General features: G+C 49.6%; 3 protein-coding genes across 3 annotated transcripts; all 3 read left to right on the forward strand.

Moving 5' to 3' along the window:
* Positions 1–564: 564 nt before the first annotated feature.
* MRS44_018304 (uncharacterized protein) lies at positions 565–5,487 on the forward strand (the record flags this gene model as incomplete). The annotated part of the gene is made up of 3 exons (XM_065616499.1): positions 565–1,552; positions 1,608–2,421; positions 2,469–5,487. The coding sequence occupies 3 exons, from the start codon at positions 565–567 to the stop codon at positions 5,485–5,487; spliced, it is 4,821 nt and encodes a 1,606-aa protein (XP_065472571.1).
* Positions 5,488–6,358: 871 nt separating this feature from the next.
* Positions 6,359–7,387, forward strand: MRS44_018305 (uncharacterized protein; the record flags this gene model as incomplete). Its single annotated transcript, XM_065616500.1, has 2 exons — positions 6,359–6,636; positions 6,778–7,387. 2 exons carry the CDS (start codon positions 6,359–6,361, stop codon positions 7,385–7,387), a joined length of 888 nt encoding a protein of 295 aa, XP_065472572.1.
* Positions 7,388–9,858: 2,471 nt separating this feature from the next.
* On the forward strand, positions 9,859–13,455 carry MRS44_018306 (uncharacterized protein; the record flags this gene model as incomplete). The annotated part of the gene is made up of 5 exons (XM_065616501.1): positions 9,859–10,200; positions 10,324–10,380; positions 10,430–10,663; positions 10,737–12,344; positions 12,385–13,455. The coding sequence occupies 5 exons, from the start codon at positions 9,859–9,861 to the stop codon at positions 13,453–13,455; spliced, it is 3,312 nt and encodes a 1,103-aa protein (XP_065472573.1).
* Positions 13,456–13,476: the final 21 nt, after the last annotated feature.

A 13,476-nucleotide genomic window follows, 5' to 3' on the forward strand; every position in this document is an offset into this window, starting at 1 on the left:
CGAAGGAAGAACAGACTTGCTTCGTCGTGACAATCACAGCAGGCCTGGAAGTACGTCGCCAGCGCGTACTGGTGCAGGGCGCCGTGGCTTTTGGCTTGCGGGGAGTTGCTTTATTTCACGGTCAGCCTCTCACAGATGAGCTGGCCTGTAGCCTTGAGGTCAGGACAAGGTACAAAGACCTACCTGTACATCCTGGTACTAAAAATTCAGAGTAATCATGAGCTCACTTCGCTGCGGTGGCGTTTTGGCACATGCCGTCTTGAGAATGCTTGTAGAGGCCCACATATGCCCCGCTTTTGGCCGGCTTCATTTGGACATCATCTGGCACTTCCATGAACCGGCTGGTATCGTGTACTATGCCACGATAACTGTTCTATTGAACCTCAAGACCGCCAGCAAGCACCTTATTTCGGTTTTTGATTTGGTGCTACTTTAGCGCGTTATCATTGATACTGTGAGTTTGGTAGAACTATATATTTGCCGCTTGGCGAGGAAATATATTCCGAGAATCTACCATCGCACAAATGCCAACACCGCAAAGATCCTCACAAGGCAATGCTCACTATGTCTAATCCTCGCGACTATACAGTTGGCTGGATTTGCGCCCTTGCAACTGAGTATGTTGCTGCCCAAGCCTTTCTCGACGAAAAGCACGAAGGACCTGAATCTGTGTCCACACACGACAACAACGACTATACTCTGGGCAGGGTTGGGAAACACAATGTCGTCATTGCAGTCCTTCCCCACGGCGAATACGGCATATCGTCCGCTGCCGGCGTCGCGAAGGACATGCTTCACAGTTTTCCCAACGTTAGAATCGGCTTGATGGTCGGCATCGGTGGTGGTGCACCGAGTCCCAAGCATGACATCCGTCTTGGGGACGTCGTAGTCAGTGCTTCTGGCAACGGGAAGAGTGGTGTGTTCCAATACGACTTCGGAAAGACCATACAGAACCAGGAATTCCAAGAGACGGGATTCTTAAACCAGCCGCCCACGGTTCTGAGAGCAGCGGTGAACGGACTCATGGCGCAGTATGAGAGCGAAGGGCATCAATTTGAAGAATCCATGAACGCGATTTTTGAGAAGAAACCGAGACTACGGAAAAAATACAGCAGACCGGAACAAAGCACTGATCGATTGTATCAGCCTGGGATGCTTCACCCGCAAAATGACGAGTCTAGCTGTGCGACAGCGTGTGGCAATGATCCATCAACCGTGATAATGAGAGTCGAACGGACCGAAGACGAAGATAATCCAGCGATCCACTACGGTCTAATCGCCTCGGCGGATAGGCTAATGAAGGACGCTATGATTCGGGATATACTTGCAGCAAAGAAAGACGTTCTCTGCTTCGAGATGGAAGCGGCTGGTTTGATGAACCACTTTCCGTGTCTGGTTATTCGTGGCATCTGCGACTACTCTGACTCGCACAAAAACAAAGATTGGCAAGGATATGCTGCAATGACAGCTGCGGCATACGCCAAAGATCTACTATACCGTATTGCTCCAAACAGGATCGAGGCGGAGAAGAAGATCCGCGAAGTCATATCTGGTCAGTCGAACTAGTCCATAACATAATGCAAATATTAACACTATTCTTACGGCAGATGTTCAAGTTGGCATTGGTGAACTCGTCCAAAAACAACATGATCAAGAGCAAGAGTCTCTCATGAAGTGGCTCACACCAATCGACTACGCTCCTCAGCAGAATTACTTCTTTGATCGATGGCAGCCAGGAACAGGTCAATGGCTCTTGGACACAGAAGAGTTCCAGAGCTGGGTCAAGACCAGAGGCCAGACACTGTTTTGTCCTGGCATTCCTGGCGCTGGAAAGACAATTCTCACTTCGATCGTCGTCAAGAACCTCCAAGATCGGTCCCAAAATGACCCGAATATGGGTATTGCGTATATTTACTGCAACTTCCAGCGCCAAGACGAGCAGACGGCCGAAGGCCTACTGATGAGCCTCCTTAAGCAGCTGACTCGGGGCCGGCCGACTTTCCCAGATGGTGTTAAATCACTCCACGACAAGCACAGGAACAAGCAGTCGCGACCGTCATTCGATGAAATATCGAGTATCCTCCAATCAGTCGCCGCACTCTATTTAAGAGTCTTTATTCTCATTGACGCACTCGATGAATGTCGAGTATCCGATGGCAGTCTGACGAAATTCATAGTGGAGGTCTTCAAGCTTCAAGCTAAGTCCGGGGCAAACGTCTTTGCGACTTCGAGGTTCATTCCGGAGATCCCGGAGATCGCTGACACATTCGAAAACGGCATCTCACTGGAAATCCGTGCTACAGAAGAGGATGTGCGGAGATATCTCGATGCCCACATGCTACGATTGCCAGCTTTCGTCCGTCGTAGTCCAGAGCTACAAGAGGAGGTCAAGAACGGGATAGTCAACTCGGTCCAGGGAATGTAGGTGGCCTCTTCGCGAAGATAAGACAGGACGCTAATGTGCTCAGGTTTCTCCTTGCTCAGCTTCATCTTGAGTCTCTGATCGGCAACACATCCGTTAAAGCCGTCCGCATGGCTCTTGCGAAGCTGCCGAGCGGATCGGATGCGTACAACCATGCGTACGATACGGTGATGGAGCGTATCGAATCACAGGTGGCAGGCCACCGAAAGCTTGCTAAGCAGATTCTATCATGGATCACCTGCGCAAAGAGGCCGCTTACCACAGTAGAGCTTCAGCATGCCCTTGCAGTAGAAGTGGGCGAGATGGAGCTGGACAAGGATAACTTGCCAGGTATTGAATGCATGGTCTTGGTGTGTGCTGGCCTGGTCACGAACGATAAACAAAGCGGCACCATCCGACTAGTCCACTACACGACGCAGCAATACTTCGACAAAAGCCGAGAAACATGGTTCCCGAATGCAGAAGCCGACATCACAACTACTTGTGTTACCTACTTGTCCTTCGATGTCTTTGAGAGCGGGTTCTGTCAGACAGATGAAGAATTCGAAGAGCGTATAAGGCTGAACCCATTCTACGACTACTCTGCACACCACTGGGGCAATCATGCTCGTGAGGCTCCAACTCTATGCCAGGAGGTCATTAGCTTTCTTGAATCTGACACAAAAGTCGAGTCATCAAGCCAAGCACTAATGGCTGTAAAGTGGCCATGGACAGGGGAATACAGTCAAAACGTTCCAAGGCAAATGACTGGGCTGCACTTAGTGGCATACTTTGGGATTGAAGAAGCAACGAATGAGTTCCTCTCGAATGACCATGAACTAGATTTGGAAGATAGTTTGGGTCGAACGCCGCTATCATATGCCGCCGCGAATGGGCACGAGGCCGTCGTCAAACTGCTGCTTGATAAGGGAGCCGATACCGAGTCGAAGGATCAAAATGGTCAAACACCGCTATCGTATGCCGCCGCGAATGGGCACGAGGCCGTCGTCAAACTGCTGCTTGATAAGGGAGCCGATACCGAGTCGAAGGATCAAAATGGTCAAACACCGCTATCACTGGCCGCATGGAAAGGGCATAAGACAGTGGTGGAGTTGCTACTAGCGAAGGACGACATCGGCCTAAACTCCAAGGATACCCGAGAGGGTTGGACGCCCCTATTGGGAGCGATAGTATATGGGCATGAGGGGGTTGTGGAGCTGCTTCTCGCAAAGGATGGCATCGATCCGAACTCTTGGGAACCACGTACCTACATAACTCCGCTGTCACAGGCTATAATATTTGGCCGCAAGGATATGGCGAAGCTCCTGCTCCGCAAGGACGGCGTGATTCCAGATTTCAAGGACAGGTTCGGCCGGACGCCGCTCTCGCTAGCCGCAGAGAGGGGGGCGGAGGAAGTAGTAAAACTGCTCCTTATGAACAACAGAGTTGATCCGGACGCTAAAGACGATGATTTCGGTCAGACGCCGCTGTCATGGGCGGCACGTGTTGGGATGGATACGGTCGCTGGTATACTGCTCGCAAAGGATTGCGTCGACCCGGATTCCAAGGACAAGTATGATCAGACGCCCCTATGGTGGGCAGCAGATTCCGGACACGCGACGGTGGTACGGATCTTACTAAGAAATAATCGCGTTAATCCGGACTGCAGGAATACCGGAGGGCGAACGCCACTCTCCATAGCCGCAACACGTGGGAAGGCCGTGGTGGTGAAGCTACTGCTCGCAAAGGATGGCGTCAACTCAAACTCCAGGGACACCGAATATAGCCGGACGCCACTGTCATGGGCTGCAGAGAAAGGGCATGAGGAAGTGGTGGGGCTGCTACTCAAGAATCATGGCGTGGACCATGAAGCTAAGGATAAAAATGGTCAGACACCGCTGTCATTAGCTTCAAAGAACGGTTACGCCGCGGTGGTGGAGTTACTGCTCGCAAAGGATGATGTCAACTCAAACTCCAGGGATACCGAATACAGGACGCCACTGTCATGGGCTGCAGAGAAAGGGCATGAGGAAGTGGTGGGGCTGCTACTCAAGAATCATGGCGTAGACCATGAAGCTAAGGATAAAAATGGTCAGACACCGCTGTCATTAGCTTCAAAGAACGGTTACGCCGCGGTGGTGGAGTTACTGCTCGCAAAGGATGATGTCAACTCAAACTCCAGGGACACCGAATATAGCCGGACACCACTGTCATGGGCTGCAGAGAAAGGGCATGAGGAAGTGGTGGGGCTGTTACTCAAGAATCATGGCGTGGACCATGAAGCTAAGGATAAAAATGGTCAGACACCGCTGTCATTAGCTTCAAAGAACGGTTACGCCGCGGTGGTGGAGTTACTGCTCGCAAAGGATGATGTCAACTCAAACTCCAGGGATACCGAATACAGGACGCCACTGTCATGGGCTGCAGAGAAAGGGCATGAGGAAGTGGTGGGGCTGCTACTCCAGCATGACCGCCTGGAGCCAGACTCTAAGGACAGCCGTTATGGTGGGACGCCACTGTTATGGGCTACACGAGACGGGCTTGAAGCTGTGGTGAGGCTCTTAGAGGACATAACCCACCGGGAGCCTAGTGACCGAGAATTCCGGCTGACACCCAGCCGAGAGCTCAGAAGGGAGGCGGTGGTAAAGTTATTACTTGCAAAGGACGACGTTAACCCAAACTCTAAGGACTCTAGCGGTTGGTCGCCACTATCTTGGGCCGCATTTCTAGGGAATGAGGTGGTGGTAGCATTGATGCTCACAAAGGATGCTATCGATGTAAACTCTGAGGATAAATATCATCGAACGCCACTATGGTGGGCCGCAAGGAATGGGCATGAGATGGTGGTGGATTTGCTACTCAGGAATGATGGGGTCGATCCTGACCACAAGGACAGCGAAGGTCGGACGCCACTCTCGATAGCCGCAGCATGCGGGCGCTCCAAGGTGGTGAAGCTGCTGCTCACTAAGGATGGCGTCGACTTAAATTCGAAGGACACCGACAGCCGGACACCCCTGTGCTGGGCCGCAAGGAACGGGCACGAGGCCGTCGTCCAGCTGCTTGACAAGGGGGCCGGCCGACTTTGAGTCGAAGGATAACGAGAGGCCGACACCTCTATCGCGGGCCACCTAGAAGGGACATGAGACCATGGTCAAGCTGCTGCTCGAGCATTGCACCGACCACGAAATTCTGATTGGCCAGCGGACGACAGAGCGACGACGAGGTTAACAACTTGCAAGTGTGATAATACCACAACGAGGGCAGAAATAAAGGGGGAAGAGGCATTTTCGATGTTCCAAGATCTTGTAATGTAGAAGTTAGGCACAGTGAATAGTTTTTGTCAACTCTTTGCTCCTAAGTCTAGTTGGGTTTTCACCAATGGTGAACCACATAAAATTCTTAGTTAGTAGATCGCTTGACCTTGTGATGTCTCAGGGCATCAGCGACGGAACCGTTCCAAATGAGAATTCCACGGGTTGCGGAAGGCTATTTTTAACCGCTAGGCTTAACAGTTCAAGTAACCGTGGTGCTTGACCTTACTACATCCTTATTGTCCGTCCCATTTTCAGTGAAAGAGGAAATCCACCACCTCTCATTGGCTTATACCCCTGCTAGTTCCTCTTTCACTGAAAGAGGGACAGTGTTTTCGATCCCCCGCCGGTTTTTTTGATTAAAAGTGCGTGATAAACCTTCTCATTGGCTGGTTCGTTCCTTCGTCGCAACCTTCGCAGGTAGCTTTACTTTGGTGGCGCAAAGCGATATTACCTCCTGAGCGCCTACGTATAAATTAATATCTTTGACCGCGCGTGTTTCGTGACCGCATCGTAGTAATTTAGCAAGGGCTCTACCGACACCAGTATGTTTGCAACCAAGATTTCTCCCTCCTTAATTGACTCTTGATCTTGTCAGTCGTCCACTTTTACCATGAAGTATTGACTACCCTGACTATCTTTAAACATGTGGCCTCCAAAGCTCCATGACCAGGCTGATGGTCATGATGTCGAGCAGAATGAAACAACTCCATGGCTACAGCATACAGGATGGCCTCGCTTATTTCATAACCGACCGCTTGGGATCATTGCGGCCACGGCAAGGAAGCCCAAGCCAGCATGGAACGAAGATTATCTGTTGGGCCAATGGCACGATACAGCACTCCGAAGTCCGGCCGTTGTAGAAGCCCAACTACGAGTTATACTCCGTGGTATTGACATCATGGTTGATCGAGCCAGTTTCACGTTGGCCAAGACTTCATACAGATCTCAATGCTGGCTGAATACCTACTGCAAAGATACCTTTTAGCCCCACGAATTTAAAGTTGTGAACTGCCTAAAAAGATATATTGATGTATGGAAAAGGTTCATTTGTTATATGTTTAGAGTTCAACATTTTGAAACATATCAGCAGCAGGACATTTACAACTTACGACTCGGACGCGATGAAACTGCCATGATGCGTCATATACTATATCTGGTTGCTCTTCTTCAGCGGGAGGCTGAAAGCTCTAACTGGAATCTGGACGAAGGACATAAGGGAAATGAGGATGAATCTAGCGATGATGATGATGGAGATGAAGATGAAGATGAAGATGAAGATGACGATGGTGTTGAAGCTGATGATGAGTATATCGGCGAATACGACCGAGTCGAGACTGAGAATCATTTCAACGAAAACGATAAATATTACGATATGAAGGATGAAGATGAGTTATCTATAAATTCGACATTCTCTCTTCCATCTGGTCTTTGGTTGCACTTATCCGAAGCCATTTTTCAACTATCGATGATGTTCTGGACGTACCAGGAACCTACCGGAGATATGTCTGCGTCTATTATCATTCAATATGCTGCTGTCTTAGGCATCCAGGGGTCGTCCCTTGCTTTTCATCCAGCCCATAGCTCATCACCTAGATTAGCCGCACTCATGTGGATCGGGCGGCATCTGTTCCTTGAGTACGCCGTCCCTGTTTTACGCCTACAATACTCTTGACATTGTCTGGCCTAGTCGGACAGCTTACCCGTCACAACCCGATTGCATTTCTTCCATCCGCTGCAAATATCTTCTGCGGGGTTGCTACACACCATTTGGAGAGTTGATCGAACTGAAAGCATTCGCGAAATCTATTGTGAAACGAGAGGGAGTGCCAGGTAACCTAACTTAGGCTCCGGACGGCCGATCATTTACAATTGGTGACAATAAAAAAGTCCTGTTGTCAGAGTTCTGTGAGACCCATCACAAAGCCGTAGCAATAGTACAAGAGCAGGTAGACGAGATGCTATTAGGATGGCAACCGGATATTGACGTTTCTGCTATTCGAGACGATTTAATGTGTTGAAAAGCAGGCTAGTCATTTATTGACAAAATCGAGAATAACCTGACAGATATATAGAAGACGCTCCTCTATAGGCTTCAGAAGTCATTATTCCATGGTACAGCTTTCATAAAATCCGGACACTGGAACGCAGAGACTTGTCACAAGTATCTAAGTGCTGGTATCAAGCTCAACAAATCCGCTTTTACAGCAATTCACTTTAAAGCCAGTCTGCCTGGCTGAGGCACCAAAGTAACTAGTATTTAATACCTAAACTCGAAGCTATCTATACACAATATGTTTTTCTACGATAGAAGAATGATCATTATTATCAGTTACAACAAGGCCCGGGCATCCAACTATTATGCATTTTACATCATCTGCTATATTCCTATAGATCTTAGCCTCAGCCTCTTGAAGTATCTCGCTATTATTCGTCCGGTCTGGGAATTTCTAGCCAGTAAGATGCATACGATACGCCACGATAGTAGAGAATTCTTTTTCTTAGACCCCAATAGTAGAAGGAAACATCTATCGTCGGAGCAAGCTTCGGGCATCTTGAGAAGCAGGACCCGAGACCTAGTCACGCCCTGGATATTGTCGCTGTATAGACAAGCTGCTTTAGCAATCGCCAAAAGGTACCTAATAAAGCTAGTTGAGAAGTCGAATTTCTACTACCCTTCTAGCGCGGCTGATCCAATGCGTATGTTTGCGGCGGGAGCTGGTCATCATCCTCGCATGCTCCTGACCACGTATGCTATCGATAGAGCTGTTCTGGAACGACTTCAACCGGAGCTTTTGGAGATGTATCGCCGCTTATCAGATATTTGGCAAGAATGGAGTAGACATTATTACGAAGAACGTTGCCTTCGTTCGCAAGAAGAATCTACCGGTGTAAACGCCGCTTTGGCCAGTAAGATCTGCAATAAAAGGTCAGCAGAACCTACGGCCGAGACCGAGCGTCAAAGAAAATTAGGATTGGCAATACCGTTTCCTGTCACGACAACGACCAAACTGAGTTTGCAGATGGATTTCTCTATGATGCTCAGTATCAGATCCTTATTTGCATCGCATGCGAATCAATGATCCAACCAGGGCAAAAGTCATTCTATAGCCACCTAAACAAATTACACTGAATCACTAGAGTCGCTTGTCAAACCTTGGTGGAACGATTTAACACATATGAACTTTGCTCGTTCCAAGAGCTGGCTACCCCTCGTGAGAAGGTACGACCAGTTCCCGGATTAGCTATTCATACTGCGTTCAAGTGTAATGTCTGCGTCGAAGCTTCTGGAATGCCGCACTTCACATTATCGTCAGATAAAGTTAAGGATCATATGATCATACATAAATTAGGGATTTCACCAATGGCAGCAGAGCAATTAGGCGGCATTTTTGTGTAAGCGCTATAGGATGTGCATATTGGAAGAACAAGGTCCTAACATAAGCCAGTTCGCTCCATATGAATAACGTGATTGAATATAAAAACACCGTGGGAATTATCTGCTTTATTGAACCAGACCTTCATTGGAAGCCTCAGTTCTTAGAGTATTATGTTGCAGAGTGGCGCGAGCAACCGCCAGACAAAAGGATGGGACAGATCTCAATAAGGTCTCGAACGGGCATCTGGATCGAGACTCTTGGGATACACATCGCATGCGCTGCTTCGTCGTCACTGATACTGCTATATCATCACAAAAGACAGACCCGGGCTTGCGATGTCTTCGTGAAGAGGTGACATTTGAAGGCTTCTATGACGATTCGAGCATCAGACTCATCGAAAAACGGTACTCAGTGGGTCTCAATATGCTTCCCTTTGGTCGTACGAAGTTCCTTGCTCGTACGAATATCCTCGGCCACTTCGGTCTACTTTCTATTCGGGATCATGTAGGTCAAAGAGTAGCTAGTGACACACTTTTTAAAACGCAGGATAGCAACATCAGTGGTGACCTGATAGCTCAAACGCCATGACGAGAGTACGGACTAGAGCTTGCAGGACTCTGTACTGGCGTCTCCATGTTCCAATTACAGCTATGCGCATTTATCGACTCATGGGAAGAGAATTGGAAGCTGACGATTAAGGCGATCGACAAGTTGGTACTTCTCAAGGTACGCCTATATATATATCATACCCAAACAGTGCTAAGAAATGAAGCCTGAGGTCCTTAACAATGGGAAACGACTCAGGGGACTGGTTCTCGATACTAAGGACGATGCTGCCGTTTTATACTTCAAAGCTCTGCAATGTTTCAATTTCTCAGACACTGTGCGATCTGCGCAGATATATCTCGACGAACTAGCTGTTTACAGCCGTACCGTACTTTTTGGCGACCAGTGGCTAGGCTACGAATATAACCAAGATAAGGAAGACACGAAAACGAATCTGGACCATAACTGGAAAATGGTCAGTCAACGACAACGCGAGGCGCGAGCGAGAATCCTTCAGATACTGGAAAGAACAACAAACGAAGTCAAAAGTCTACAAAGTGGGGTGAGTAGTACCAATTAACAAGAAGCACTTTGTAGCTTACAGTGGATAGCTCTTTAACGTGCAGTCTGTTACTGCCGCACAAAAGTCTCTAAAGGAAGCTCAGAAGAGCTTCGAGTTGAATAGATATCTGTTAGTGTTCACGGTCGTCACGATTGTCTTTCTTCCCCGACATTCGCTGCAGTAAGTTACTCACTCTACAGCATGACCTTAATTGACGGTTCCGTAATAGACGTTCTTTGGAATGGATGCTTTCAGCTTAGAGACAGATCAGGCTACGCGAAGGCTTTTCTGGACTATCTTTGCGGTTTTGAGTGGAGTGACATATGCATTGGCACAGCGCTCTCAACAAGACAAGCCTAACCAAGACAAGACAAGCCAAGTCAAGTCAAGCCAAGTCAAGATGACCATCTTATCAATCAAGACGGCTTTTTTAGCTGGCTTGACTTGTCTTGATACCGGCTTGGTAAGCAGGGACCCTATGGTGGTCATAGCCACGGTGGCTTGGATGGTAAAAATCCTGCTGGCACGGCCAAAAGTTAGCCCCGAGCACCACGCTCATCACCGTCATCATGTCCGATATTGACGATACCTCTTCGGTGACCGCCCTCTCGGAAGCAGTTACCGAGACGGCCAGCCAGCCCTCGACCCTGAACACGAGATCCGCCGCAGCCGGAAGCACCGCGTTTGCTACTTTTCGCGGGGGACGGTCCGTTGCCGACCAGCTCCGAGATATCGACACCGACAAGATCCGTACCGAAGTTAGCTTGATGAGCAAGATCAAGATCCAACGCCAAGATTACGTGCCGACCGAGTGGCTACACAGGAAGAAGAGGGGGAGGAAGTCACCTATCGATCCGTATGGCCGGCGGCTCACCAAAATCGTTGGAAATAGGGAGACGGGAGACTTCTGGCTTTGCAACCAGTGTGATAACAAGAAGGAAATATCGCTATACGCCCTCGTCAACAGCGGCACAAGCGGAGCGCTTAGGCACTTAAGGAAAGATCACCATCTTCTTGTTGGCGAGGTAGACAGCGAGACTACAGAGTCTGAGCCGCCTCGCCGGCGTCAACGCCAGCGAACTGTACTCGACTTGCAAAAGCAAGCCGTAGACCGGTTAGCTATTCCGAAGTCGAAGGCAGAGCTGTTCAAGGATCTACTGCTCCGTTGGATTGTAGATGCCGATATACCCTTCTCGGCCGTCGAACACCCTGACTTTCGAAAGCTTCTCGGCTTGTTGAACGAAGAACTCGTTGACGAGCTTTTGCCTCGCAGCGGCATTACAATTCGATCGTGGTTAGAAGCAGAGTACCGGTCGCAAAAAGAGCTATTGAGAAGTAAGCTTGCCGCCTCTCTATACAAGAAGCATCTCACCTTCGATCTTTGGACTTCTCCTCAAGAACACGCGCTTCTCGGCGTGACTGTTCACTTCACAGACGCGTTAAAAAGACCGCAGACGTCGCTTTTGGCATTGAGGCAGCTCCGCGGCGCGCACTCTGGTGAAAATATCGGTCCAACGTTGCGTGAAGTACTCTCGGAGTACGAGATCTCTGCAGACGAGTTAGGTTATTTCACGTGCGACAACGCCGACGCAAATGACAGCGCAGTCAACGAAATTATCGCCGCTCTTTTACCTGACGTTCAGCCGCAGGAGCGTAGAATTCGCTGTACCAATCACATCTACAACCTCGGCGCAACGAGTTACCTCGAGGGGAAGCTCAAAGACGTGCTTAAGAGCCTCGAATCGCAACCAGCGGAACAAGCAGCCCTTCAAAAGATCCTCGACTTCCTCGAAGAATGGCGGCCAACAGGCGCATTCGTCAGGATTCACAATCTTCAAGGCTGGGTCCGAAGGTCTTCGCAACGCCGAGAGGGCTTCCTTCAATACGCGCAAGGGAAGCTTAGCGAGGAGGAAGTCGACGAATTCGGCGAAGTCCTGTGGGAAGTTAGCCAACTAATGCTCCTCCAAGACAACGATACTCGATGGAATTCCTTTTTCACTGCCGTAGAAAGAGCTTTCCGATTAAAAGACCCGATCGAGATCTACACAACGGTTATGTCTCGCCATGCAGATAAAACGAAGCGGATTCCGGAAGAATATCTCCTCTCGCAAGACGACTGGCATGTCTTAGCAATTACTCTTGAGGTACTACTACCGTTTAAAAAGCTAACTAAGTATTTCGAAGGCAGGTTTTTCTCCCAACTTTTACGACTGGTTAACTAATAATTTGACAGGTCGAGTGCCTCGCTTTGCCGAGGCCGCTGCCTCGTTATTTTACCTCGTTGATCACCTCCGCAAGCAGCTCGCCGAATACAGTGACTCTGACCGAGTTTTCCCTGGGCCAGAGATCGAGGGGCCGGAGAGAGAGATCCGAGTTGGCGACGCGCCACTACGCTTTGTTGCCTCACAGGGTTCCTCGTCGCCCTCTTCGCCGCCTGTTTCCCCACCTGCTGCTCAATCTCAGCGACCCCAGCGCAACGTGGGCTTACCTCACAAATACCGGGATTCCGTGATTGACCTTCCGGGGCGGCCAGTCGGATCGATCAACCCACCCGTAGCGTTAGAGGACTCCGGCGCCGAAGACGTCCTCGAGCAAGAAGATGGAGAAGAGGAGGGCTCACAACGGCAGCGGCGTGAGAGATGGCCAAATCCGCCCTCAAAAACCGAGATCGCCGACGTGAATCTCAGAGCCATACGCGGCTGTATCACGTGCGCCATTTACAAGCTCGAGAAATACGTTAATTTACTAGAGGACTCGCCTGCTTACTGGACGGCTATGATTCTACATCCGGCCTTCAAGGATAAGTGGATTCGCGAATACCTTCCTGGGGAACAAGCCAACCGCATAGTCGACAGCTTTAAACAATTCTTCGACCGGGATTACAATAAGCTGCCTACCCAACCGACCCCGATACAGAAGAAGATGAAGTCCTCGCATCTCGGAGCGCACAGCTACCTCGCCCAACGCCCCTCTCCGGCCAGCCGGGACGAGGTTAAACAGTATCTTGAAGAACCTATCTACGAAGACGAGGCGGTTGAGGATCCTTTCGAGTGGTGGCGGCAGAGAGAGAAGGACTTTCCACGGCTTGCGAGGATGGCGTACGATCTGCTATCCATACCTTCGACGGCGTGCGAGTGTGAGAGGGTCTTCAGCCTCGCCAAGCTCTTGGTTGGCACGCAGCGACACTCACTCCAAGATCTGACGATGGAGATGCTCACTTGTGTGAAGTTTTGGCGGCGGAATCCACTGATATAAAGCCGGGCTCTTGTTCTAGAT

Source organism: Fusarium solani, assembly GCF_023522795.1.
Source record: "Fusarium solani strain SB1 chromosome Unknown bctg00000015, whole genome shotgun sequence".
NCBI classification, from domain to species: domain Eukaryota; kingdom Fungi; phylum Ascomycota; class Sordariomycetes; order Hypocreales; family Nectriaceae; genus Fusarium; species Fusarium solani.